The sequence below is a fragment of the Phaseolus vulgaris genome, chromosome 3, assembly GCF_000499845.2.
Source record: "Phaseolus vulgaris cultivar G19833 chromosome 3, P. vulgaris v2.0, whole genome shotgun sequence".
Classification (NCBI taxonomy): domain Eukaryota; kingdom Viridiplantae; phylum Streptophyta; class Magnoliopsida; order Fabales; family Fabaceae; genus Phaseolus; species Phaseolus vulgaris.
In genome coordinates, this window is record NC_023757.2 from 29706752 (window position 1) to 29732030 (window position 25279).

The 25279-nt window shown below is 30.3% G+C and overlaps 2 protein-coding genes across 3 annotated transcripts; both read left to right on the forward strand.

Annotated features, from left to right (window-relative positions):
- Positions 1–2646: 2646 nt before the first annotated feature.
- LOC137807031 (GPN-loop GTPase QQT2) lies at positions 2647–9313 on the forward strand. Of its 2 annotated transcripts, none has more exons than XM_068607447.1 (7): positions 2647–2986; positions 3465–3615; positions 6290–6425; positions 6536–6762; positions 7096–7386; positions 8432–8637; positions 8733–9313. In XM_068607447.1, the coding sequence occupies exons 2-7, from the start codon at positions 3514–3516 to the stop codon at positions 9016–9018; spliced, it is 1248 nt and encodes a 415-aa protein (XP_068463548.1). In that variant the 5' UTR covers positions 2647–2986; positions 3465–3513; the 3' UTR covers positions 9019–9313. The 2 variants fall into 2 exon arrangements, with proteins under 2 accessions (XP_068463548.1, XP_068463549.1); XM_068607448.1 differs by having other exon boundaries at positions 2691–2986; positions 3472–3615.
- Positions 9314–11037: 1724 nt separating this feature from the next.
- On the forward strand, positions 11038–16240 carry LOC137807032 (galactokinase). The gene is made up of 13 exons (XM_068607449.1): positions 11038–11413; positions 11570–11748; positions 11872–11918; positions 12319–12413; positions 12574–12656; positions 13226–13294; positions 13919–14104; positions 14576–14710; positions 14885–15019; positions 15225–15295; positions 15502–15579; positions 15784–15925; positions 16018–16240. Exons 1-13 carry the CDS (start codon positions 11251–11253, stop codon positions 16126–16128), a joined length of 1494 nt encoding a protein of 497 aa, XP_068463550.1. The 5' UTR covers positions 11038–11250; the 3' UTR covers positions 16129–16240.
- The last annotated feature ends 9039 nt before the right edge of the window (positions 16241–25279 follow it).

The following is a 25279-nucleotide window of genomic DNA, read 5'->3' on the forward strand; positions in this document are numbered from 1 at the left end:
TATTATAAAAAATTTATCTTCATTAACTTACCCATTTTCTTATTGTGTTTGAATTGCGATGATTGTACTACGTACACGAGCAGATGATCATACAGGTGTTGAAGGGTGTGTTGATTTGAAACTTATATTGTAAATATTTGCATTTCTATAAGCTCTAATAATGTATTAGGAATGTTTTGAAAAACTCAAAGCTTGTATAGAAATATGTAGAATTTGTATTGTAATAGTTAGAGGTATGTTTGGAGTGTTACGTTGTTGTCATCATCATTATGTAAAATAATTATATCTTGTTGTCGATTAGCTTAAACAATATGAGTGATTGGTCATCCTTCCATTATTTTACAAATTCAATTTTCTATGAAAGAATGTCAATTATTATCTTGTAAAATAAACATATATTATTACGTATATCGACAATTATCTCTTTATATAGTTAAATGTCTAATGTCTAAATGTTTTGTGTTTTTATCTTTATTGATCTCAATACAAAAGAATGAAATGATAAAAATATAGAAGAAAAAGATAAAAAGAAATCTAAAAGAGAATGAGAGATTCTTATAATTATATTCTTAGGATTAAAAAAAAAATGATAAATATATTTTCAATCTTCCTTTTCGTCATTTATATTCAAAAATAAAATTGTGTCTTCCAATTTTTTTTCTAATTCAATTTTTCAGTTTAAATTTGTCATATTTTAAAATTATAAAAAAATATGTAAAAAATCTTCTTTATATATTGTTAGAAATAATAATATTATTATTAATTTATTATTATTATAACTAGTGAAACACATGTGTAGAGCATGTGTATTGATGTTTTTATTAGACTAAAAAATATATAATTTTATTAATTTTTTAGTTTTATTATTTTATGAATAATTAATTAAAAATATAATTTCAAAATACATATAATTTTGTAAAAATAATATTAAAAAATTATATACTACTAAAGAAAATATTCAATTATTTATTTTGTTAAAGAAATAAATATTTGTTTATTTATTAAAAGATAAAATTGTATAACTATAAATAAATTTTAAGATAAAATGATAAGAATTTGTGTATATAAAGAGAAAAATATTTTTTAATGTTATAATAATAATAATAATAGGATTATCTTTATAAGTATTTTTGTGTACACAGACCATACTATTTTATCTTTTAGATTTTATAACTATTTTCAAACTCAATTAGTTATTCACAATAAAGCTATAAAAATAAAGAAATAAAGTTTACTCTTATATTTAATTTTTATGATTACATTTTATTCTAATTTTCATAATATTTCATATTTTTATTAATTATTATAATAATAATTTTGTAATTTTAATTTTTATTATCATAAAAGAAATGTTGATACACTTACACATGTTTTCACTAATATAACATATAGAAGATTTTCTTTTTACACCTTCGTACTTTTCTTATGCATTTAATTTTTTTTGTTCTGAATCTTGTTTCCATAAACTTCTTACATTTTCTTTTGATTGGACAATTTCAAAGTAATTTCTTTGCACAAAATTTGTTTATATTGTGTAATGTGAAAGGTACTTTGACTTTTATATTACATAATTTAATTTAAAAGTTGTTATTTTTACGTAAAAACATTTGTAGATTGGATAATTTAAAAATTACTTTGAACTTTCAGGTTTTAAAAAACTCCTAAATTATAAAAAAAAATTTAAATTATACAATTTAAAAATTATTTATTAAAAATATAAAGATGAGACATATATTTATTGGAGAAAATATGACTTATATATGTAAATTAGGATAACCGCGTAATTTATTTTGTTTGATTGTAATTTTAACAATATTTAAAAGATAAAACTTGGTGTTATATTTTAATTAGATATTTTATTTTATTTTAAAATAATTAAATATTTTTTTGAAATATAAAGATTATATAATTTGTAGTTTTTATGTTTATAAAATTTTATATATTTTTTAAAATTTTATTATGTTCTATTTTTAATTAATTACTTATAAAATGATATATTTTAATATAATAAAAATATGAACACATTTGCACAAACTCTTGTATTTTAACTAGTTTATTATAAAGTATTTTTATTTTTTTATAAGATTATAAAGCATTTTATTTTTTATAAGAATAATATTTTAAAAGTTTATTATTTAAATTTAAATTTTATTATGTTCTATTTTTAATTAATTACTTATAAAATGATATATTTTAATATAATAAAAATATGAACACATTTACTCTTGTATTTTAACTAGTTTATTATAAAGTATTTTTATATTTTTATAAGATTATAAAACATTTTATTTTTTATAAGAATAATATTTTAAAAGTTTAATATTTAAATATATTAGTTTTCATAACATTACAATTTTCATAAGTAAACAATTAATCTTTAAATATTTGATTTATGAAACAAAATATCTTTTTAAATAACTGGTTTATGAAATAAAATATCTTTGATTGACTTAATGGATAATAATTTGTGTGTGACATTTTTATCATTTTATGTCTAGATTTTTTTTTTTTAATTGTTTATATTTGTTCCATGTGATATAAGTATATCCTAAACATCCAATAGAAAAAATAATATAATTTATTTAATTTAAAAAAATGGTTTTTAAAACTACAATATTTATATGTTAATAGTAAAAAGGTGTTATTGATTTATTTATATTCCCTTGAACTTCATTTGTTATTGTTGATCTGACAATTTAGGAGGGAAAGATTGAAGAAAAAATACTATTGATTTAATTTTACCAATATCACATAAGTCTTACTTATTTGTGAAGTATTTTGTTGTGTCACCCCTCCATGTATCTGATGTTTTGAAGGGCTCAAACGTGTTTCAACTGCTGCTGGTATATCGCGCCGCTCCAAAATCGCGTTCACTGAACCCTAAAAAACCCAAAATCGAACCTCATTCACTGAAATCGCGCTGCTTGCGTCTCCGCCGCTCACACTTCCGCCGTCAGCGGCGCCACTTCTGTTCTCACAGCTCGCGGTTATGCAGCTCCCCTCTCTGTTATTTTCATTTTTCTGATTGTGCTGTAGTGTTCCTCTTTTCTATTTAATTGTTTTAATTTTTCAATGAATGATTTTGTTGATAGTTTCTTTGTATTAGAAGTTTATGAAGTTATTGGTTGTTCTATGCATGAACATTATGAACCTATTTTTAATTATGTTATGTAGTAAATATAATTGTTTATATAGTAGTAACTCTCACCAGTCAGTTAGGATCCTCGTGTTACCATTTGTAATTCCTCTCTGATTCTCTTACTGTCCTGGAGTTTCACAACATTAAGGAGAGTAGACCTAATAATATTATTGACACATATGCATAGAATATGAATCAGCTGCTGTTTATTGATGAAAAATATAAGTTTGTTCTGACAGTGTGGCTTATAGATTTTCTATGATTCAAATGCATATTATGCACATATGAACAAAAGATTTTTAAAATTGTGCTTGGCTTGTTTTAGGGGTCAGGCCTTTGGAGACTCAGGATTTGGTCCTAGATTTGATGCACCAATGCATCCGTCAAATAAGGGGTCATCCAGTAATGCTTGTCTTCATGACATGGGGCCACCAATGCTTCCAATATCTGGTGAAATGGCATTGCCTACAAATGCAGTAAGTACAGTTTTTTGTTCACCCTAAATCCAAATGTCCAATGCAAAATGCCTCAGTTTCTTTTTGAGATTAACTTCTGAGTCCTTATTGTTGTTTTAGTTTTGCATGTTCTTTGAATGGTATGTGTTTGTTAGCTCTTTGCAGCTTACTGTGTTTAGACATGTACATCTGGGACACAGTTATTTATTATTGTCAACTAATGTGAATAAGGATAAAAACTAAATGTTTGACTTTCATGTGGTCATATATATATATATATACATACATATATATTATGACATTCAAATACATTTATGGTTGACTTGTGTTTTTTTTCCCACAAAACTCCACTATGTCAAGAATGAAACTGCAGTTTCATTACCTTGAGTAATTGAATTAACTTAGTCAAGAGGGAGAGCCTTGAAGCAATAGTAAGGTGCTGACTTGTTTTAACTTGGTGGTGACTGGTTCCAACCCCTTCGATAATCCCCACAAGGGGGAGCTAACCTTGAGGCTTTGGGGTTATTGGTTCAAATACCTTAAAATAACCTCTGCCTGTGGGGTGAGGTTTTATAAATCTACCCTCCCCAAATCCTACAGGTGGGAGCCTTTTGAGTTGATTTAATATTTATTGGTTCCATGAAGGCGTCCTTTATGACATGATAACGTCTATTTGCTAAAGGGGATGGGCCAAATTTTCAATAATTTGAAAACAGATTAAAATGTATTCTCTGGAACTCTTTCTTTGTCAGTCTATCCTATTATTGGTTAACAAGTCTCCATTTTTTCCCGACACAAGCATGTGTGCACACGTACACTTGTCAAACTTGAGTTTGAGTAAAATTTGTGAAACTTGCTTATACTTGTCTCAGTATATGCATGTCATAATACTCTTGACACAACAATAATTATAAAAATCAACTTCATAATGAAACAAAGTGGCAAACCATAATAATAAAGTGTGATACTAGCAGCAAATAAGATCGAGCAACATAAGTGATCAGATTATATACAATTTTTTAAAACTGTAAGTTACTAAGGTGAGAACATTTCATTAGACAACTATGCAAAACATAAGTGATCAGATCATATATATAATTTCTTAAAACCTTAAGTTACTAAGGTGAAAACATTTCATTAGATGATTAGACAACCATGCAAAACACTGTCTTTAAATCATTTGAGCCTGTTAAAACACTGTCATTATGGTGTCAAAATTTTTATTTTATTTGAAACTAATTCACTTATTGATTAGAGTTTACACCAGTTTACTTGAATGTCAGGAAAAGAATTTGATAGTAATTTTTATCTTGTTTTTGTGCAAGGCTGCTTTTCACTATTTACTATTATGACACTAATATTAGGTTAGATCTACTAAATAGGAAATAATCCCCCCTAAAGAGGGGGTGAAGGTAAACCCATGTAGATTTTATGCTTTTTTGCAAACCCTAGAGTGCACTTTTGGGACTAAGCAGTCAATTCACATAAGACACGGAGAGCTCTTGCTGACATGGAATAAAAATCTTAAATATTTTTTTATTAAAAAAATGGAGGTGTGACAAGCATTATTATAAAATATATGACTTGTATTTGTAAATTAGGATAACTTGTATGTATTAATTTATTTTGTTTGATTGTAATTTTAATAATATCTAAAAGATACTTAAAACTTTTTTTAGTGTTATATTTTAATTAAATAATTTTATTTTTTAATAAATAAAAATAATTTATTCAATAAAATAAATATTGAATAAATTGATTATTTTAAAATAATTAAATATTTTTTTGAAAATAAAGTTTATATAATTTTTTAGTTTTATTTTTATAAAATTTTGTATGTTTGTTAAATTATATTAATTTATATTTTTAATTAAGTACTTATAAAATAATAAAATTATATATTTTAATATAATAAAAATGTGAACACATCTGCAAAAATTCTTGTATTTTAGAGTTATCGTAAAGTATTTTTTATTTTTTTTATAAGAATAAATTATCTTTTAAAAGTTTATTATTTAAATATATTAGTCTCAGTAGAAAAGTTGTATATAAATTCAAAAGTTTCATATATAAGGAGTACACACCAATAATAATTTATAACCAAATATATTGGTTAAGGAATATCCAAAATTCTGTAAAAAGAAAAAACAAAATTTCAAAGATTCATAACCCTGAACGGTCCTATGTAGGCAGTGACATATGACATATTGTGTTGGTTCATAAACCCTCCCAGTAAAAAGTGATATAAAATCCCAACTTTGCTCTCCCTTTCTCTCGCCCTTGTCAGAACCTAGTTTCAATCCTCCCCAAATCGAAATCGGAGAGCCCCTACAATTAGAAATGATCACCGGTTCAGGAAGTGTTAAACTCCACAATGCACCCATGCAAATTGATTCCGACGACTCTTCTGGTGGTCAATTATCAATACTCTTCTCTCTTTTCACTCATTTTTTCATTTCCTTCAGGAAACTAGATAACTATAAATGAAATTTGACCCTACCCTGCTTAAGTCAGTTTAAAGTTACATTGTGTTGTGGACTTCATGCGACTAGGTCGTATAGTCTCATAGGATTATTAAATTTTTAATCTATTATTCTATAATAGATTAACCTTAATTCACATTTATTTTTAATTTGGTGATTTAAATTATAAAATGTGATTATGAGAATTCTTTATCCTCTGGTTGGTTTTAAAGGTAGAAGACAAGGAAAAGGAAAAGGAGGAACTGACAGAGACTATGAACAAGCTGAATATTGAAGGACCGTCTTCTGGGAATGGACTTCCTAACTTCAGAAGAAAACCTGTCATCATTATTGTTGTTGGAATGGCAGGTGATTCTGCATTTATATTTAACATGCTGGGTTGGAATTGTTTTTCATTTGTAATATTGTGCTTTATTATCAATGAAGTCTTGGAATATAAACCTTGTTTGTGTTTTTAGGGAGTGGGAAAACAACACTCATGCATAGGTTGGTTTGCCATACACATATGAGAAACATCCGGGGTTATGTGATGAATCTTGACCCTGCTGTCATGACACTCCCATATGCTGCTAACATTGATATAAGAGACACTGTTAAATACAAAGAAGTCATGAAGCAGTTTAACCTTGGCCCTAATGGTGGAATTTTGACTTCCCTGAACTTGTTTGCCACCAAGTTTGACGAGGTAAAGTTGGTTTATTAGTCTTTGAAACTACTTAGTCGTGACATATCTTACTTGGTACTCACTTTTAAATTATGTATTACGCACAAGTATGGCAGTGACACAAATAAAATTGCTGCTTGCCTATAATGGAAGTATTTGATCCTTTCATTTTTAATTATTGAGGTGGAGAGTTTTCCTTCAGTTTTGTTTGATCTTATATTTTGGTTTTACTTTTGCTAATTAAGCTCTTGGCGCCAAAAAAGGAGATTATATTGTGTACATGATCAGTCACTTGCTTAGGTCCTTGTTTGTTTTGGTTATCACTACAATTTTTAATATGTTCGATCTCTTCAGGTAATTTCTGTAATTGAGAGACGGGCAGATCAACTTGACTATGTTCTTGTAGACACCCCTGGTCAGATTGAAATATTTACCTGGTCTGCTTCTGGTGCTATCATCACAGAAGCTTTTGCATCCACATTTCCCACTGTAGTGGCCTATGTAGTTGATACTCCTCGTTCAGAAGATCCTACAACTTTCATGAGCAATATGTTGTATGCTTGTAGTATCCTCTATAAGACAAAGTTACCTCTCATCTTGACATTCAACAAAGTTGATGTAGCAGCACATCAGTTTGCATTGGAGGTATTGTTTGTTTTTGATGATTTTTCTTTTCTTGTGCCTAGATGAGTTGCAAATGCTGTGTTTATTAGATTAGTCACTTCAATTTTTTTAGTTAACAGACTATTTTTATCTATCCACTCACTAACATCAAGTTGTGGTTAACTAGGACAATCTGTTTGTGGAGTAATTAATATGTTACTTCTAATTATGGGTCTGTTTGTTTAAACTTTTCTCATCAAATAATAATTTATAATTTTTTTTAAAGATTTAACAAGTATTAATTTTTTTGTTTTGTTTTTTATGCGTTCTTATCCTTTTAAAAATAACCAGAAACCGACAAAAATCAGAAATGTGATCATAATCAGCTCTAGTATAAATCATTTACTTATTTATTTTTTATTGTCAACAACATAGTGTGAAGCTCTGTTCATTTTAATCTCTAAATAACAATTACCAAATTATGTATACCAAATTCATTATTTTCTAAACATTGTATGATAACATTCAAGTTGATGGAATCATTCACCTATGAAGTGGGAGTTGGATATAATTGTTCTCTTTGGATGGATTTCTGAATTTGGCATATTTATTTATATCTCTCCCTTCTATTGAATGTCTATGACTTTAAAAAGCATTGCCTTTATCAACACCAATCACTATGCTTAGTAAAACTTGACATTGCTTTCAATTGATGAACTTGAAGTTAGGGGGCCAATAAGTAGTTTAGATTTTTAGAAATTGCAGTGAAATGGAAAACAATATTGATGGAGATAATTATTAATTTCACCTCTCATGCTGGGAAATTTATTGTATAGAGGGATTGAACATATTGCAATTATTATGGGGTTGTGGACTCTTTCCTTTGTCTATTTAAGCTGAATTACTTTTGTTTCTGCTCTCAAAATATATAGTTGGCCTCAAAACTAATCTATTTGTAATTGTGTTTCTGCTTCTGTTTTATCTATTCTTTTCCTGGCCTATCAAACATACATTATCGGTCTTGTTTTTTATAGATTGTGCCAAATTTATTTTGATTCATTTTGTGTGTGTGAAATTCATTATCTAGTGGATGGAGGATTTTGAGACATTCCAAGCAGCAGCAAGTTCAGATCAGTCATACACATCAACTTTAACTCAAAGCCTTTCTCTTGTGCTAGACGAATTCTACAACAATTTGAAATCAGTTGGAGTTTCTGCAGTTTCTGGTGTAGGAATGGAAGCCTTCTTTAAAACTGTAGAAGCCAGTGCAGAGGAATACATGGAAACCTACAAGTATTGGCTTATTTTCACTATTACATTACTATTGATTTAGCATATACAGCAGGGTGTTTGAAATAGCTAACCAAGTTGTATTGTACATGGTTCAGGGCTGATCTTGATAAAAGACGTGAAGAGAAGCAACGTTTGGAGGAAGACCGCAGGAGGGGTGACATGGATAAACTGAGGAGGGACATGGAGAAATCTGGGGGGGAAACAGTAGTTTTGAACACTGGTTTGAAGGACAAAGAGAAAAGTAAAAGTATGATGGATGAGGAAGATGAGGTTGAGGAGATGGATGATGATGATGATGATTTGGAGAGATATACTGAAGATGATGATGCTATAGATGAGGATGAAGATGAAGACGAGGAGGTTGATAAATTCGGCTTCTGATGGGATTAATCACCAGTTGGACTGTATAAGAGTTTGTATAGCACTTTTTCAACCTTAAAAGTTGATTACCAATTATTTAACCGAATATAGTTCCATTTGCTCTAGGTTTATTTGCTTAATGTTTTTGCAATGGTTGCAGAGTTAATTGTGGTTGATTTTGATGCAACTTGTTTTTGTATTTATAAATGACTTGAACATTTGCTTCTTTAGAAATCTGGTGATTTTGTCTTGTGTGACAAGGGAAGTGGTTCTTATAGTCATTTTCACATCCAACAAAGTAATATTTTCTTTTTCACATTTTAACTGGTATTTTTTGTTTGGAAGATAGCTTTATACAATGAAATTTTGGGCCAGATGATTGTATATTAACTTATGTTATTCTGTATTTCTATTCTTTTTTGGTTTTCCATAATACTTTGTATTTTGACTACACACAGAGTATCCTCAACAGAATCTTTGAGTTTGTTGAAATGTATGTAGCAAGTTTTCTCTCTCAAGGCAAACAATGTGCAGTCTCTCCTTATGAGAAATGAATTAAGAGAAAAGACATTAAAGTAAATCAAAGGAAACAACTGAGGTAGAAGTAAAAGGAAAATAGAATTGGATAGTTTTATTTGAATGGAAAGAAATAAGAATTAAACAAGTAGACAAATTTGTCATGCTATAGCACACACCCAAACAAAATGAAGAGGATATTAAATTCAACAGAAATATTATTTTTCCTATCAAGTAATTTTTAAATTAAAATTATTATACAAAACTTAAAAACAATTAGAAACTACATATTGTAATTTTTAAATTTTAAAACTTGTTCAAATAAAATCTTTATTGCTATCAATTATGAAAAGCATATTGAGTAAATGAAAAAAGTTATTAGAAACATTAAAAGTCTCTCTACAATTATTCAATATCTAACTTCCATATTATTAATTCAATTAAACGATTTAAACTAATTAATATGTTTGATGGCATTTAAATCAGTCTTAAACTTTAGACATTAATTTAGAAATTAAAATAATATATTTAATATATTAGAAATGATTAAGAATAGAGATAGTGACATTTGGAAGAGAAATGAGGTGGATTATCCAAAGAAGAAGATGGAAACAGTGTAGACTAATCATAGACCTTTTCATTGTAGTAGTAATGATGCAGGAATCTAAAAACAGCAAGGAAGACTCTGCATAAAATATTCTAACAATAATTGATGTAATCTTGAAATTCATTAGAGCCCCACATGACTTGAAAAGCATTGGAAGATAGTAATTCAATAATGATTTGTTAATTAGTCCACAATTTCTTAACTCAGTCTAAAAGCCTCAATAGAAAGCCACAAAGTCTCTGATTTGGAATGCAGGTTTTCTTCTTTTTTTTTAAAAAGCAAATCATATTGGCAATTAATGTAAAGAATCTCAATCCTAATTACTTGTCTTATTCGAATTAAAATCTCAATATTTTTTTTAAGAGAAAAATAGAAAAAATTGATTAAATATAAATAATAAAGAGAAATAAAAAAAAATATTATTTAATTTATCTACACGTGTGTTCACTTTTTTTAAATATTTTTAAAACTTTATTTTGTTATAAATGTTATATTATAAATTTGTAATAAATATAATTTTATTAAATTAACATATAAAGTAAAAATATATAAATGTTATTACAATTTTAATATATATTTTTAAAAACGAATGCACTAATTACATTCTTATGATTTTATAACAATAAATTTTTTTCTTAAAATAAAATTTAGTGTTCATGATTTATTTGAGCTTTCTGTAATTTTTAAGAAGTAATTTTTTTAATAAATAAATTTATATATATATTGAAATAAAAATATATTATTAAATTATAATAAGATTTTTATTAAAAATAATTATGAAAATAAATATTTTTTAATTTTATTGTTAGTAATTTTTTATTATATAAGTAATTTTTTAATTTTAAAAAATAAAATTATTAGAAATTGTGTAAAAAAATGTTTATCTCTTTATATATGCTTATTAATGATACAAGTATGGGTTATCCTGAGATTTTTCAAAATGGTCACTCTCACAATCCAAATAACTCATTTGAGATTGTAAATGATGATAATTGATAAATTAAAGGACGTTTAAAAAAGCATGTGTTTCTGTTACAAGTTCTGAAACACAACGGGTTTGATAGGGATAGAGAGAAAATATAGATAAAGAGAGAGAGTTTATTTGTTTGTAGTTGAAAAACGAAAGAGGAATGGCAAAGCACGAGGAGCTTCCGATCCCGATTTACGATAACCTAGAGTTTGTTTATGGCGGTGGTTCAGCGCTCGAAGAAGCTCAGCTTCGTTTCGATCATTTGAAGTCCAAATTCTTCGAAGTCTTCAGTCATCATCCTCAAGTATTCGCCCGTTCACCTGGTTCCTCTTCCTCTCTATCTCTGAATTTCTAAATTTTTATTTTCTTTTACTTCTAAATTCAGTTATTTAATGTCGGTGATATGGTTGAATTGTTAGTTTGTATGATAGAGATTAGATGTTTGAGGTGTTTTATGATAATTTTGATTTGCGGTGCAGGGAGAGTGAACTTGATTGGGGAGCACATTGATTATGAGGGCTATTCGGTGTTGCCTATGGCTATTCGGCAAGATACGATCGTGGCGATTCGGAAAAACGAGGCGGAAAAGGTTCTTAGGATTGCTAACGTGAACGGTGAAAAATATTCTGTTTGTACTTATCCTGCTGATCCTCTCCAGGTGGATTATCGAATCTCTTTGAGAATGCGTGTTTAATATTCTTTATGATTTATCTTCACAATAAGATAGTCCTATTTTGTTGATAATTTGATTTGGTGTTCTTTGATTGTGCTTTTGATGCAGGAAATCGACTTGAAGAATCACAAATGGGGCCATTATTTTATTTGTGGGTGAGTTTATTTCATATACATTTTGTTCTCTTGCCATTCTTTCGGTTTTTTGAGGAACCATAGTTGCAAGCTTAGTTTTAGTTAGATGTATGTGCTTTGTGTGTGTCCTCTTTAATGAACCTTGCTTAACAGTTAACACTACCAAGATGATGAGTTTGTTCGTCATTTAAGTTATAGTCTTGCACTAACGTGCATACTGGTTACTATTCAAATTTATTTAAATTATGAAAAGTAGTACTTGCAAGTTTGTTTTAATGATGTTATACCATTGGTAGTCTGCAATTTGAAATCATCTAGATATGGATGGAGGAGCTTATGGATAGATGTAGTGGTTTTCTTTTTTTGGTGAGTGTAGCACTATTGTTTAATTCAGTATTAATTGATATTGCAATTTCTGTAGGTACAAAGGTTTCTATGACTATGCGAAACTGAAAGGGGTGGATGTTGGTGAACCTGTTGGACTTGATGTTCTTGTTGATGGAACAGTGCCAACAGGTGTGTTCATTAATTTTGAATTTGAATGGAGCTACTATACACATTCAAATTTACTTCAAAGTGAATGTGCTCGGCATTCTGGTTCTCTATTGGAGACGACAATTTTTTATGTTGACGGTCTTAAATTAAAAGGTTAAGGGGCAACACTTTTTTTTCCCAGGTTCTGGGCTATCAAGCTCTGCAGCGTTTGTCTGTTCATCCACAATTGCTATTATGGCCGCCTTTGATGTGAACTTCCCAAAGGTATGACTTTTGGGCTGAAATGCTCATGTGTATGTGGAATAGTTTGTGCTTTAAGGAGGAAATTTTGTTCAGCTCTTATGAACTTTGAATGGATAAATTATATGTAATAGCTTGTCAGATTTTAAAATTTTCATATTAATTATTAATCATTCAGAATCATGACAAGATGTTACTGGAGTTTTATATCATTTTAATTGACGAAGGAAAAAATAGTTGAATTTTGGAACTGAAATAATTTAACGTATTCACGCTTAGATGGTCAGATCTAATTCCTATTTCAAATTATTTGTTGCCAGTGAAATTGACGTTTTTGTAAATCTCTATGCTTCCATGATTTATTTGTTTTAGTGAATTTTGTTCTAGTGAATTTTGTTCTTTTTGTTACCCAATCTTGCTAAAAATTTGTATATTTGTTCTAGACATCTAAGATAATTCTTGATTATTCCTTTTAGATGGATAATTTACAACTGCTTTTGTTGATGCCTGTCTTTATTTTAAAAATATTTTATTTTGTTTATTTAATGTTTTTATATTCTGTTTCTGACTAAATGATCATATGCTGTTGACAGAAAGAACTTGCACAAGTTACATGTGCTTGTGAACGACATATTGGGACACAATCCGGTGGGATGGACCAGGTTCTTCACATTTTTCATTACAGATACTTTCCTTTGTTATTTTAATGTGAACTTGTCCCAATTACCTATCTATGTATCTTCTTTCCTCCATATCTCATATGGGATCGTAAGTTCGTAACTACTATGTTACAACTTCTTGCTGATTGACACACTCATGGACCAATGTTTGTAATTGACACTTAAAATATAATGTCTCAGGTGAATAATTGAACATGTGTATATGGTCCTGCTGTTCTGTTTACTCCATCAATCAAAACTAAACTATGTAAAATATTTTCTATTATCTGCTATTTGATTTCACTTTACAATTTTATAAAGTATGAATTTTGAAACTCTAGCTACTGTGTATAACGCTAGATGTTTAAATTAAGTTGCTTTAGGGTATGAAGTGATTCAGATAGTTATTAAATTCCATAATCTAGGGATGATCCGGACACCATGCTTGTGGCCACAATTTGAAAACGATGGTCTCACTTTAAAAGTATGTTGCTATGTTGCATAATTGACCGAAATGCATTAAGCTGCTTCCAACTGCATATGGAGTATTATTCAATTTGTGTTTCTCTTCCAACATTCTGACGTTTTACCTCAACTAAAATCTTTTTCTTTGGTTTTACTTGACAGGCAATCTCTGTCATGGCCAAGACTGGGTTTGCAGAGCTTATTGATTTCAACCCAATTCGTGCAACAGATGTGCAACTTCCTGCTGGTGGGACTTTTGTGATAGCTCATTCTCTGGCAGAGTCTCAGAAGGCTGTTACTGCTGCGACAAATTATAACAATAGGGTTCTTGAATGCCGTTTGGCTTCTGTGAGTATATTCCAATCTTGTACCCTCTACTTAATTACTGTTTCTGGAGCAAAACATCTTTACTGCACTATTTTATATAACCTCTCAGGGTACATTTTTTGGATGCAAATGCGTAAGTAGTTTGGTAGAGTCCTTTATGACTTCTTGTAAACTACCAAAACCTATTGTTTGTCACCAGTACACTCATAGTGGCTTTGATTGGTCAACTAGATTTAACTTGTTTAAAGTCTTTCATATGCTGAAGTGTGAACATTATTTTACCCATTTTTATTATTGAATTGAACAAGGAAAAACCTGTCCATTTTAAATGTTTCTGGAAATTTCATGTTGGACTTAATCATTAATGTGTGTATGTGCATGCATCAAAGGCTAGTTGCTTCATGTTGGACTTATTCATTACATGTGTATGTGCACTAAAAAACCTGTTGCTTATATATATTAACTAAAAATTACTGTTGTGATAATTTTCAGATTGTCCTAGCTATAAAGCTAGGAATGGATCCAAAAGAGGCAATATCAAAAGTGAGCACATTGTCTGATGTTGAAGGTTTATGTGTATCATTTGCTGGTATTCATAACTCATCTGATCCTGTACTTGCTGTAAAGGTAATTGAACTTGGTATTATGTAATACTTAGAATTGGCCTTGGGTGACTATTTTTTATTTGAGGAACATTTTATTTCACTTAACGGATTTCTTTGAATTTTAATTTTTTTTTTCTGCGTTCATAGAAATCTCAATCCTGTGATAACTGTTATAAAAACTTTTCATTCGGTACAGGAATATTTGAAAGAAGAACCATATACCGCTGAAGAAATTGAAGAAGTTACCGGGGAAAAGCTGACCTCATTTTTGAGCAACAATGCAGCTTATTTAGAAGTCTTAAAAGTTGCAAAGCAATACAAGTTACATCAGGTGTTTTTAAGCTTCATTATCTAATTTACTTGCACTTGTTTAGAAGGTTTTTTGCATGACATACTTCAATTACGAAATATCAAATATTTTTTTGTGCTTTTGTATTTCACAAGCCAATAAGAATTCCATCGAATCGAAATTATTAACAGCCAATGTATTTATCCCTTTTATACGCTGTTGTTTATTTGACTCATTTTGTTTCTAGAGAGCTGCTCATGTGTATTCAGAAGCCAAGAGGGTACATGCTTTCAAGGATGTCGTATCCTCAAATCTAAGGTGAGTGTATTTGACTCTAAACTATACAGTTAGTCTTGAATATGAGTTGGATGAGGACCACTCTAAATTTCTTCTATACATGGTCTTTATTTTCATATAAAAATGCCTGAGAACTAAAATCCCATCGGTTTGCAACTTTGCATATAATGTTATTCTTTTGTAAGTGAGCTATAGATTACTTTTATGTAACTACTCCATTTTTTCAGCGACGAGGATAAGCTGAAGAAGCTTGGTGACCTTATGAACGAGAGTCATCATAGCTGCAGCGTTTTATATGAGTGCAGGTACTAAAATAGAGTATTGTGTCTTAGTAGAATAATGTATGCATTGTCAATTGTTTGGTTTCTCTGGATGGATTAATTTACAGGGCCTGATTTTTCATGCGATATTTTCCAACCTTAAAAGTATCTGAACGAATACTTTATTGTAAGATATAGTTTCCTTTTTCAGAAATTAAAATTGATATTTTCTTTTATCCATGGAATCAGCTGTCCAGAGTTGGAAGAACTTGTAAATATTTGTCGTAACAATGGTGCTCTTGGGGCTAGGCTTACTGGAGCTGGGTGGGGTGGTTGTGCAGTTGCTTTGGTGAAGGAGAACATAGTTCCACAATTTATCCTTAATTTAAAGGTTTGTTTTAATATTACACTTAAGAACCCTAATTAATCATTGGAGATCTGGGATTTACAGGCAGTGAATGCTGAATTTTATATCCATTGCAGGAATGTTTCTACCAGTCTAGGATAGACAAGGACGTTATTAAGAAGACCGATCTCGGCCTTTATGTATTTGCTTCCAAGCCATCAAGTGGTGCTGCTATATTAAAGTTTTAGTATATTTTTCACCCACTTCCCTTCCCTTATGATGGCTGAGCTGAAACCTTTTCCTCTCAAAGATATAAATAAACACGGACTATATATCGTAATTTATTCTTTATCTTTAAAATATTTTGTTCATGATTTTTTGCTTTTTCTTCTTGACAAATAACTTTTGAATGTTTTTCCTATTCTTGTCTTGGATATCCATGTCTCTAAAACAATATTTAATTATTCACTTATATATTTTTTTCCTTTATCTTCCAACAACTTTATATACACTACGAAAACACAGGAGCACCAACAACTTTATATACACTACGAAAACACAGGAGCAACAACGTACATGTATTCGCATTTTTTTATTTAATTTTATGATAATAGAAATTTAATATACATAAAAAAATAATTTTGGATAAGTCAAAATTGAAAAATAAAATTTAATATGTAAAAAAAATGATGAATTAATTAAACTAATATTTCTTTTTTCTTGTTTAAGTCTCTTCAAAAAAATTCTCTTTCTTCCATTGATAGTTTTGGAATCGAAGAATGTGATGATGTTCATATTGAGATTATGATTGACTTGATGGTATATACAAAAGAATAATAGTTTTACCAAATAATATAGTAGTTGATTGAAATGAAGTGAAGAAAGTGATTAGAAATGAAAGTTCTTTTATTTGATATATGAGATTTTATGTAGAAATGGGGAAGAGTATGTTATCTTTTTCTTGTTGTTGTTGTCTTAAAATAAAATAATGAATTAAGAAAAGAGTGGAGGAGTTAGATATAAAAGTTATACATTAATAATAATTTAAAAAATTAAAAAATAAATTTATTTTTTAAATAATTGATATAAAATGACAAAATATTTTATTATACTAATAAAAAAATATATTAAATAATGATAGAATAAAAAATTTATGTAATAAAAAACAGTTTTAATAGAAAATCCTCTTGTATAAATGTTTTTAATAAACATTCTTATTATGTATTTTTTTTTCATTTCATTTGACATATTGACTCTCTATCAAATCTAAGCAACAATTGAACAAAAATATTTAAATAAATAAATTTACATATAAAAAAATAGAAAACTATAAAAACAATTATATTCTAATTCAAATACGAACACAATAACTGATTTTTTTTTCAAAATATAAAATAAATTAGTTTTATATAGAAAAAATAAAAATAAAAAAATATAATAAAAATGTTATACTAATTCAGATTTTTATGAATAAAATAAAATCTTAAACTTCAACTAACTTAAACAACAATTGCATTTTTGTCAAAAGAATAAAATAAAATAACCATTAAACAACAACTGATTTTGTATAGAAAACAAATAAAGATAAAGAATGCAGTCATATACAAATAATAATTGAATTTTTTTCTGAGATAAAATAAATAAAATATTTAAACAACAACTATTTTTTATAAAAGAAGTAAAAGACAAAATTAAAGAATATAATAACATTCCGAATAACAATTTCACATTAAAAAATATCAATTTCACATAAAAAAAAAAATATAATAACAATTATTCAGTAATTGATTTAAAAAAAATACAAATATAAATAGCATATTGACACAGTAAAATATTATAATATATTCTATAGTCTTAAAGCAAAATAGGTATTAAGTATATGTTTCTTTCTAATAATATCATGTTTACATACAGGGATTAAGAGTATATAACTTATTTGAATTTTTAGGATTTAGACATAAGAGTGTTGATGAAAGATGATTTTGAAGTTTTGATGTCTCTAAATCTATGGTGTTTGATGGAAGGTTGGAGTTGTTGTGTGTGTGTGTGGGTTTTGGGTAGAATGATGTGTAATCCACTATTTGTTTGAATCTAAAACAGTTTGGATCAAAACTTTTTTGAAAAATATTGTTTTATGAAGAAGTGGAAAAACAACCTATTGTTTTATCGTTTCAATCGGTTGTTTATCACTTAGAGTTTTTGAAAAAAGGTTTGAAGCTGTATGACTTGGTTGACTTTGTTGTCAAACCAATTCAATCGGTTGTTTCGAGAATTCAACCGATTGTTTGTTGAAAATCCATAACAAAATTTCTATTATGTTTGCAAATCAACTTTAAATGTTTTCTAACTGAATAGGCTTCTGCTTTAAATGTTTTTAACAACTTTTAGAGTATTTAAAAGAGGTTGTTATACTCTCTTAAAGTTTGATAACAATTTTGAGACATTTGTGAAAGTGTGAAAACATATTTGAGTTTTCAAGATTTGCATTCAAACTTTTGGGTTTCCTCAAAGAAGTGGAATAAGATTGCTGTAATCTTTTGATTTGATCTTCATCAGGTGTAATCCTTTCTGAATCTATTGTATTTATAAATATTGGTGTGTAAGTGCAAAATCTGAGGGTGTTATGATTTCTGTAGTGTTTGTGTGCCAAAGGAAGTGTGTCTTGAGGTGTTCAAGATCACTTCTTTGGTGGTGTGTTTGTAATCTAGATTTTGATTGCATAGTAGATACCCAGTGGTTTTTAGGGACTGGATGTAGCTCTTGGGATAAGAGTGAACCAGTATAAATTGTTTGTGTGCTTTTCTCTTACCCTGAACTCATTTAAATTATGCTTTTAAGTTGTTTTTGTTAGAATGTATGACTTTAAACTAGAGGGGGGTGAATGGTTTAAAGAGGGTTTTCGCAAACTTTTTAGTCTAGAATGAAATTTCTTTAAGAAAATTTGATTCAAAATACAGTTTGCAAAAAACACAAAGCAATTTAGCACATCACCAGAAAAACAATCGGTTGTTTATACCAGTTCACAAATATAAACTGAAATTAAAGAGTTCAAGGGATAGAGAGATTGCACACACATGTTTATACTGGTTCACTCTTAAACCAAGAGCTACATCCAGTCTTCCCTGAAACCACTGAGCAATCCACTAAGTAACCAAACCTAGATTACTTAAAACACCACCAAAGAAGTGACATTGATCCCCTCAAGACACACACTTCCTTTGGCTCAGCACAAACACTACCAAGAATGTTGATCTTGACAACCTCAAGAGCACACAACACTTCTCAACTTTACACATAGAGTTTTCACACAGTACAAAAGGATTACACTTGTTACAGAAAGATCTGAAATCAATACAAGTTGAAAATCCTATTCCACACTCTCTTGATCAAAAGCTATCTCAAAGCAATCTTTTGTTGAACCAAGTAGTGTTCAAGCTTTGAAGAATCCAAACCCTTTGAAGGATGTTGAAGGCTAGGATGTGTTTGCTGTTGCTGAGTTGACCTAGATAGGATCTGGGGTAGTTTGAGTTTTGTAATCCACTCTAGAATGAATCCAAAGCATAGGCATTCTCAATCTTTTAAAAGAAAAGTGTTTTTTCAAACTAAGTGAAAAACAACCGATTGTTTTGTCGAAACAACCGATTGTTTTATACTTAGGTGTTTTTAGAAAAGATTGAAAACTGTTTTTCAAATGGTTGAGCTGTTAAAACCAAAACAACCGATTGATTCGTGGAAACAACCAATTGTTTGTTTTGGTACCATAACAGAAAAACTGTTTTAGCTTTGACTGAGCTTTAAATGTTTTAACTGTTTACGCTCCAGTCTTTAATGCTTTGACCAATCTTTAAATGCAATGAATGAATTTGTTAAGATTTGATAACAAACATCTTTGAATAAATTTAGAAAAACAGATTTGAGAAATAACAATCTTTTGAGATTTTAACACAAGTTTTTGAGTTTTTCAAAGAGTTGAGATTGCTTAGAGATTGAGATTGATGAAAGAGTGTGAGATAGGACTTATGCTTGTATTGATTCCAGATTTGTTTCTGTAACAAGTGTAATCCTTGTATTCTGTTGAACAAGTTTATTTGTATGTTTTGATGAGAAGTGTTGTGTGTTCTAAAGGGGATCAAGATCCACATTCTTAGTGTTGGTGTGTTGGCCAAGAGAAGTGTGTGTCTTGAGGGGATCAAGGTCACTTTCTTGGTTGTGTTGTAAGTTATCTAGGTTTGATTGCTTAGTGGAATTCCTCAGTGGTTTCTGAGAAGACTGGATGTAGCTCTGGGTTTAGAGTGAACCAGTATAAACATCTGTGTGCATTCTCTCTATCCTTAACTCTTTAAATTCAGTTTTGATTTTGTAAAGTGGTATAAACAACTGATTGTTTATGCGAAACAACCGATTGTTTTTCTGGTGCTGTTGTTTTTGCTTATTGTTTTGGCAAACTGGATTCCTTATCAATTGTTTCTTGAGATAATTTCATTCTTGACTTAAAAGTTTTTGAAATCCCTCTTTAAACCATTAACCCCCCTCTAGTTTAAAGCCATCCATTCTAACAATTGGCATCAAGAGCTTGGTTCTTGAAAGTTATTCAAGATGATCCTAAAACTGTTTTTTTTAATGGCTGATAGACTACCTTTTGGGGAAGGTTGTTCAATCAACAAACCACCTCTGTTTTGTGGTTTGAACTACCAATTTTGGAAAGTAAGAATGAAAATCTTTATGGAATCACTTGACAAAGGAATTTGGGATGCAATTGAAAATGGTCCTTTTGTCCCAAAGTTTGAAAAAGATGGATCTTTCATTGAAAAGCCTTGGTCTCAATGGACTGATTCAGAAAGCAAGAAGGCCAAATTCGATTGCATTGCCAAAAATATAATAACCTCTGCTTTAAATTCTGATGAGTTTTTCAGGGTCTCTCAATGCAAATCATCAAAAGAATTGTGGGACACCTTGGAAGTAACTCATGAAGGTACAAATGAGGTAAAAAGAGTTAGGAAGCATACTCTAATCCAAGAGTATGAGATGTTCAGAATGCTCAAAGCTGAAACAATTGCTGAGGTGCAGAAAAGATTCACGCACATCATCAATCATCTCATGAGCCTTGACAAGACCTTTGAAAAGGAAGAGCTAAACATCAAGATCTTGAAATGCCTTGATAAAGCATGGCAACCCAAGGTAACTGCTATTTCTGAATCTAAAGATCTAACATCCTTGAGTATGGCTTCTTTGTTTGGTAAGCTTAGGGAACATGAGTTAGAGATGAATCGACTCAATGTTCAAGAAAGCGAAGACAAGCACGTAAGGAGCATAACCTTAAAAGCTTCCAAGCACAAAGGAAAACAAGAATCCAGTGATGATAGTGATGAGGAAAACCTTAGCTTGCTGCCAAGAAAGTTCAGCAAATTCTTGAAGAGGAACCGCAACAAGGACAACAACAAAGATAAGTATGGAAACAAGAGATCAAATGATTTTAATTCCAATAACTATACTTGTTTTGGCTGTGGTGAGCAAGGTCATATAAAGGAAAATTGTCCAAACAATAGCAAGGAGAAAAAGCCTAGCAACAAGGAAAAGAAAGGCAAGACAAAGAGAACCTACATAACTTGGGATGAAAATGAGGTATCATCATCAAGTTCTTCATCAAGTGAAGATGAGAAAGCAAACATCTGCTTGATAGCTGAAGAAGATGATGAATCTTGTAGCTCAAGTGAGGTAAGTTCATGTGCTTCTTTAAATGAACAAAATTATAGTGAATTGCTTGAATCTTTTCAAGAAACTCATGATGAAGCTAATCGATTGGTTCTTTCAAACAACCGATTGAAAGAACTTAACAGCTGGTTGGAAAAGAGAGTGAAATCACTTGAAGATGAGATTGAAAAATCAAAAGACGATTTCAAAAATCTAGAAAATCATTTCAAAAACTCTTCTTGCAAGTGTGACACTGTTATTTGCGAAAATTGTGAAAATCTTGAGAAAAAGGTTCATTATCTTGTTGACGCTGTGGACAAGCTTTCAAAAGGGAAATCTAACTTTGAGAATGTCTTGGCATCTCAAAGCTGTGTTTTTGGAAAGGCTGGTCTAGGTTTCAATCCACAAAACCAACAAGATAAGTTTTCAATTTTTTTTTAAGAAAGTCAGTAAAACAACCGATTGTTAAATCGAAACAACCGGTTGTTACATGCTTTTATTGCATGAAAAAAGGTCATTCGGTTAGATTCTGCAAGATAAGAAAGTTCTCTGTTCCTAGAGACTACATGAAATGGATTCCTAAAGGATGTGAGGTTCCAAATGAGAAAAGAAATCAATTGGACCCACATTTGTGAAGGGGCCAAATCTTGTTGCTTAAACTCATGCTTGTGCAGGAAGTCTAAAGAAGTGTGAAGGACTGAGTCATCTGATCAAGTTTTTGGAAGAAAAAGACCAACATTGAAGCTGAATCAATGTTCTGCATCTGTCTAAAGGCCTTCAACAGTTAAAAGAGGCTTCTTGATCACAAAGCACATGGCTCATTGAAAGAACAACATAAAGGATAAAACCTTCCTTTCTCTGTTCTTAATTTTTATTTTAAAATTCTTTTTCATGTTTAAATATTTTCTTTAAAATTCTTAACTTCATCTGCTTTGAACTCTTTCTGCTCATGGTTAAAATTCAAAATCAGTTTTAACTGCTGTAGAAAAACAACCGATTGTTTCTTCGAAACAACCGATTGTTTTGAGCCTGTCAACATTGTAAAGAAATCAATTTAATTTCTATTTTGAATTTTTATCCGTTGCAAATCAATTTAAAGAGAGAATCCTTGGTCAATGAACCTATGTTGAAAGCTGATCACGTTCAGAGAGAAGTTACAACAGTCATAAAGGAATATATTCCAAAATCTTGGAAATTCAAGAGCCTTAATGACTAGTCAAAGATCACATGTGAAGACCATGTGATTTTAAGCTTTTTCTGACGTTTTTTGTGCTGGGCAAGGTCAAGTCCTCTCTCTCTGAAAATCTGGTACCCACTCATGACATTGAATGCTTTTTAATTCTATTACTGCTATAAAATTTGTTGCAGTTGATCTCTTCCACAAGAACAACCAATTGCAACATATCTTGCAACATCTCTTGCAAAATCTGTGAGTGATCTTTTCTCTGTTTTCTTCTCTGCCATCATGGACTCAACTCCTCCCACCTCAAAGAGAGTCAAAATCAGAGCTGTAAGGTCCGGAGGAAGGCTAGAAGGATGGTTTTCTGGAGACAATGACCTAATTGAGAGATATAGGTTTGAAACAAGCACCAAAGTGATAAACAACCCCAAGGTTGTGTGCTTTGATTGGTTGAAAAGCCAAAAGCTGGACAATGTAAGGAGGCTGCTCAAAGATCAATCTCTTAGAAAGTTCCTGGAGATGAAGGGAAACATCTATCCAGATTTAATAAGGGTGTTCTACACAAATCTCAAGTTTGAGGGAAACAACCTAGTTTCTCATGTAAAAGGTGTAGATATGGAGATAACCCATGAGGTATGGGCTGCTGTTGCTGGTCAAAAAGTACTCAGGCCTCAGGATTAACAAGGGAAACCTTGGAGTAGTGCAGGATTTCAACAAAATCCAATACTACAAAAGTTGCTTGAAGAACCAACATGCTCAAGTTAGGACTTGCTCGGTTGGAGGCCTAAAGCTTGATGAAAGGTTGCTAGCCCTCATTGTGACTTGGATGTTGAACCAAGTGGTGTTCAAGCTTTGAAGAATCCAAACCCTTTGAAGGATGTTGAAGGCTTGGCTGTGCTTGCTGTTGCTGAGCTGTCTTAGTTAGGATCTGGGGTAGTTTGAGTTTTGTAATCCACTCTAGATTGAATCCAAAGCATAGGCATTCTCAATCTTTTAAAAGAAAAAGTGTTTTTCAAACTAAGTGAAAAACAACCGATTGTTTTGTGGAAACAACCGATTGTTTTATACTTAGATGTTTTGAGAAAAGATTGAAAACTATTTTTCAAATGGTTGAGCTGTTAAAACCAAAACAACCGATTGATTCGAGGAAACAACCGATTGTTTATTTTGGTACCATAACAGAAAAACTGGTTTATCTTTGACTGAGCTTTAAATGCTTTAACTGTTTACGCTCCAGTCTTTAAATGCTTTGACCAATCATTAAATGCAATGAATAAGTTTGTTAAGATTTGATAACAAACAATATCTTTGAATAAATTCAGAAAAAACAAATTTGAGTAACAATCTTTTTGAATACAAGTTTTAGAGTTTTTCAAAGAGTTGAGATTGTTTAGAGTTTGTGATTGATCAAAGAGTGTGAGATAGGATTTCTGCTTGTATTGTTTTCAGATTTGCTTCTGTAACAAGTGTAATCCTTGTATTTTGTAGAACAAGTTTGTTTGTGTGTTTGCTGAGAAGTGTTGTGTTCTTGAGGGGATCAAGATGAACATTCTTATTGTTGGTGTGTTGGCCAAGAGAAGTGTGTGTCTTGAGGGGATCAAGGTCACTTTCTTGGTGGTGTTGTAAGTGATCTAGGTTTGATTGCTTAGAGGATTTCCTCAGTGGTTTCTGAGAAGACTGGATGTAGCTCTGGGTTTAGAGTGAACCAGTATAAACATCTGTGTGCATTCTCTCTATCCTTAACTCTTTAAATTCAGTTTTGATATTTGTTTTCTGGTATAAACAACCGATTGTTTCTACGAAACAACCGATTGTTTTACTAGTGCTATGCTTTTAGCTTTGTGTTTTGAAAAACTGATTTCTCAATCAAGGTTTTTACGAAGTAATTTCATTCAAGGCTTAAAAGATTGCGAAAACTCTCTTTAAACAATTCACCCCCCCCCCTCTTTAGTTTAAAGCCATATATTCTAACAATTGGTATCAGAGCTTGGTTCTTGAAAGTTATTCAAGTTGATCCAAAAATCTTTTTTCTATGGCTGGAAAACAATCTTTTGAGGAAGGTGCTTCAATCTACAAACCACCTTTATTTTGTGGATTGAATTACAAGTATTGGGAAGCCAGAATGAAAATCTTTGTGGAATCTATTAGTCAAGGAATTTGGGATTCAATTGAGAATGGTCCTTACATTCCAAAGTTTAAAAAGAATGGTTCTTTCATTGCAAAACCTTGGTCTCAATGGACCAATGATGAATGTAAAATGGCCAAGCTTGATTGTTCTGCTCAAAACATAATAGCTTCTGCACTTGATACTAATGAGTTTTTCAGGGTGTCAAAATGTAAAACTGCTAAAGAGATGTGGAAACACTTAAGGCTGCTCATGGAAACAATGAACCAAAGGAGGCAAAGTCAAAAAGCCAAGCAAGAAGGAAAAGAAGGAAAAACAAGAAAAGCCTCAATCTTTGCTTCATGGCCAGAAAGGAAGATGACTCAAGTAGTGTAAGTTCATCTAACTCATCAAACTCTGAAAA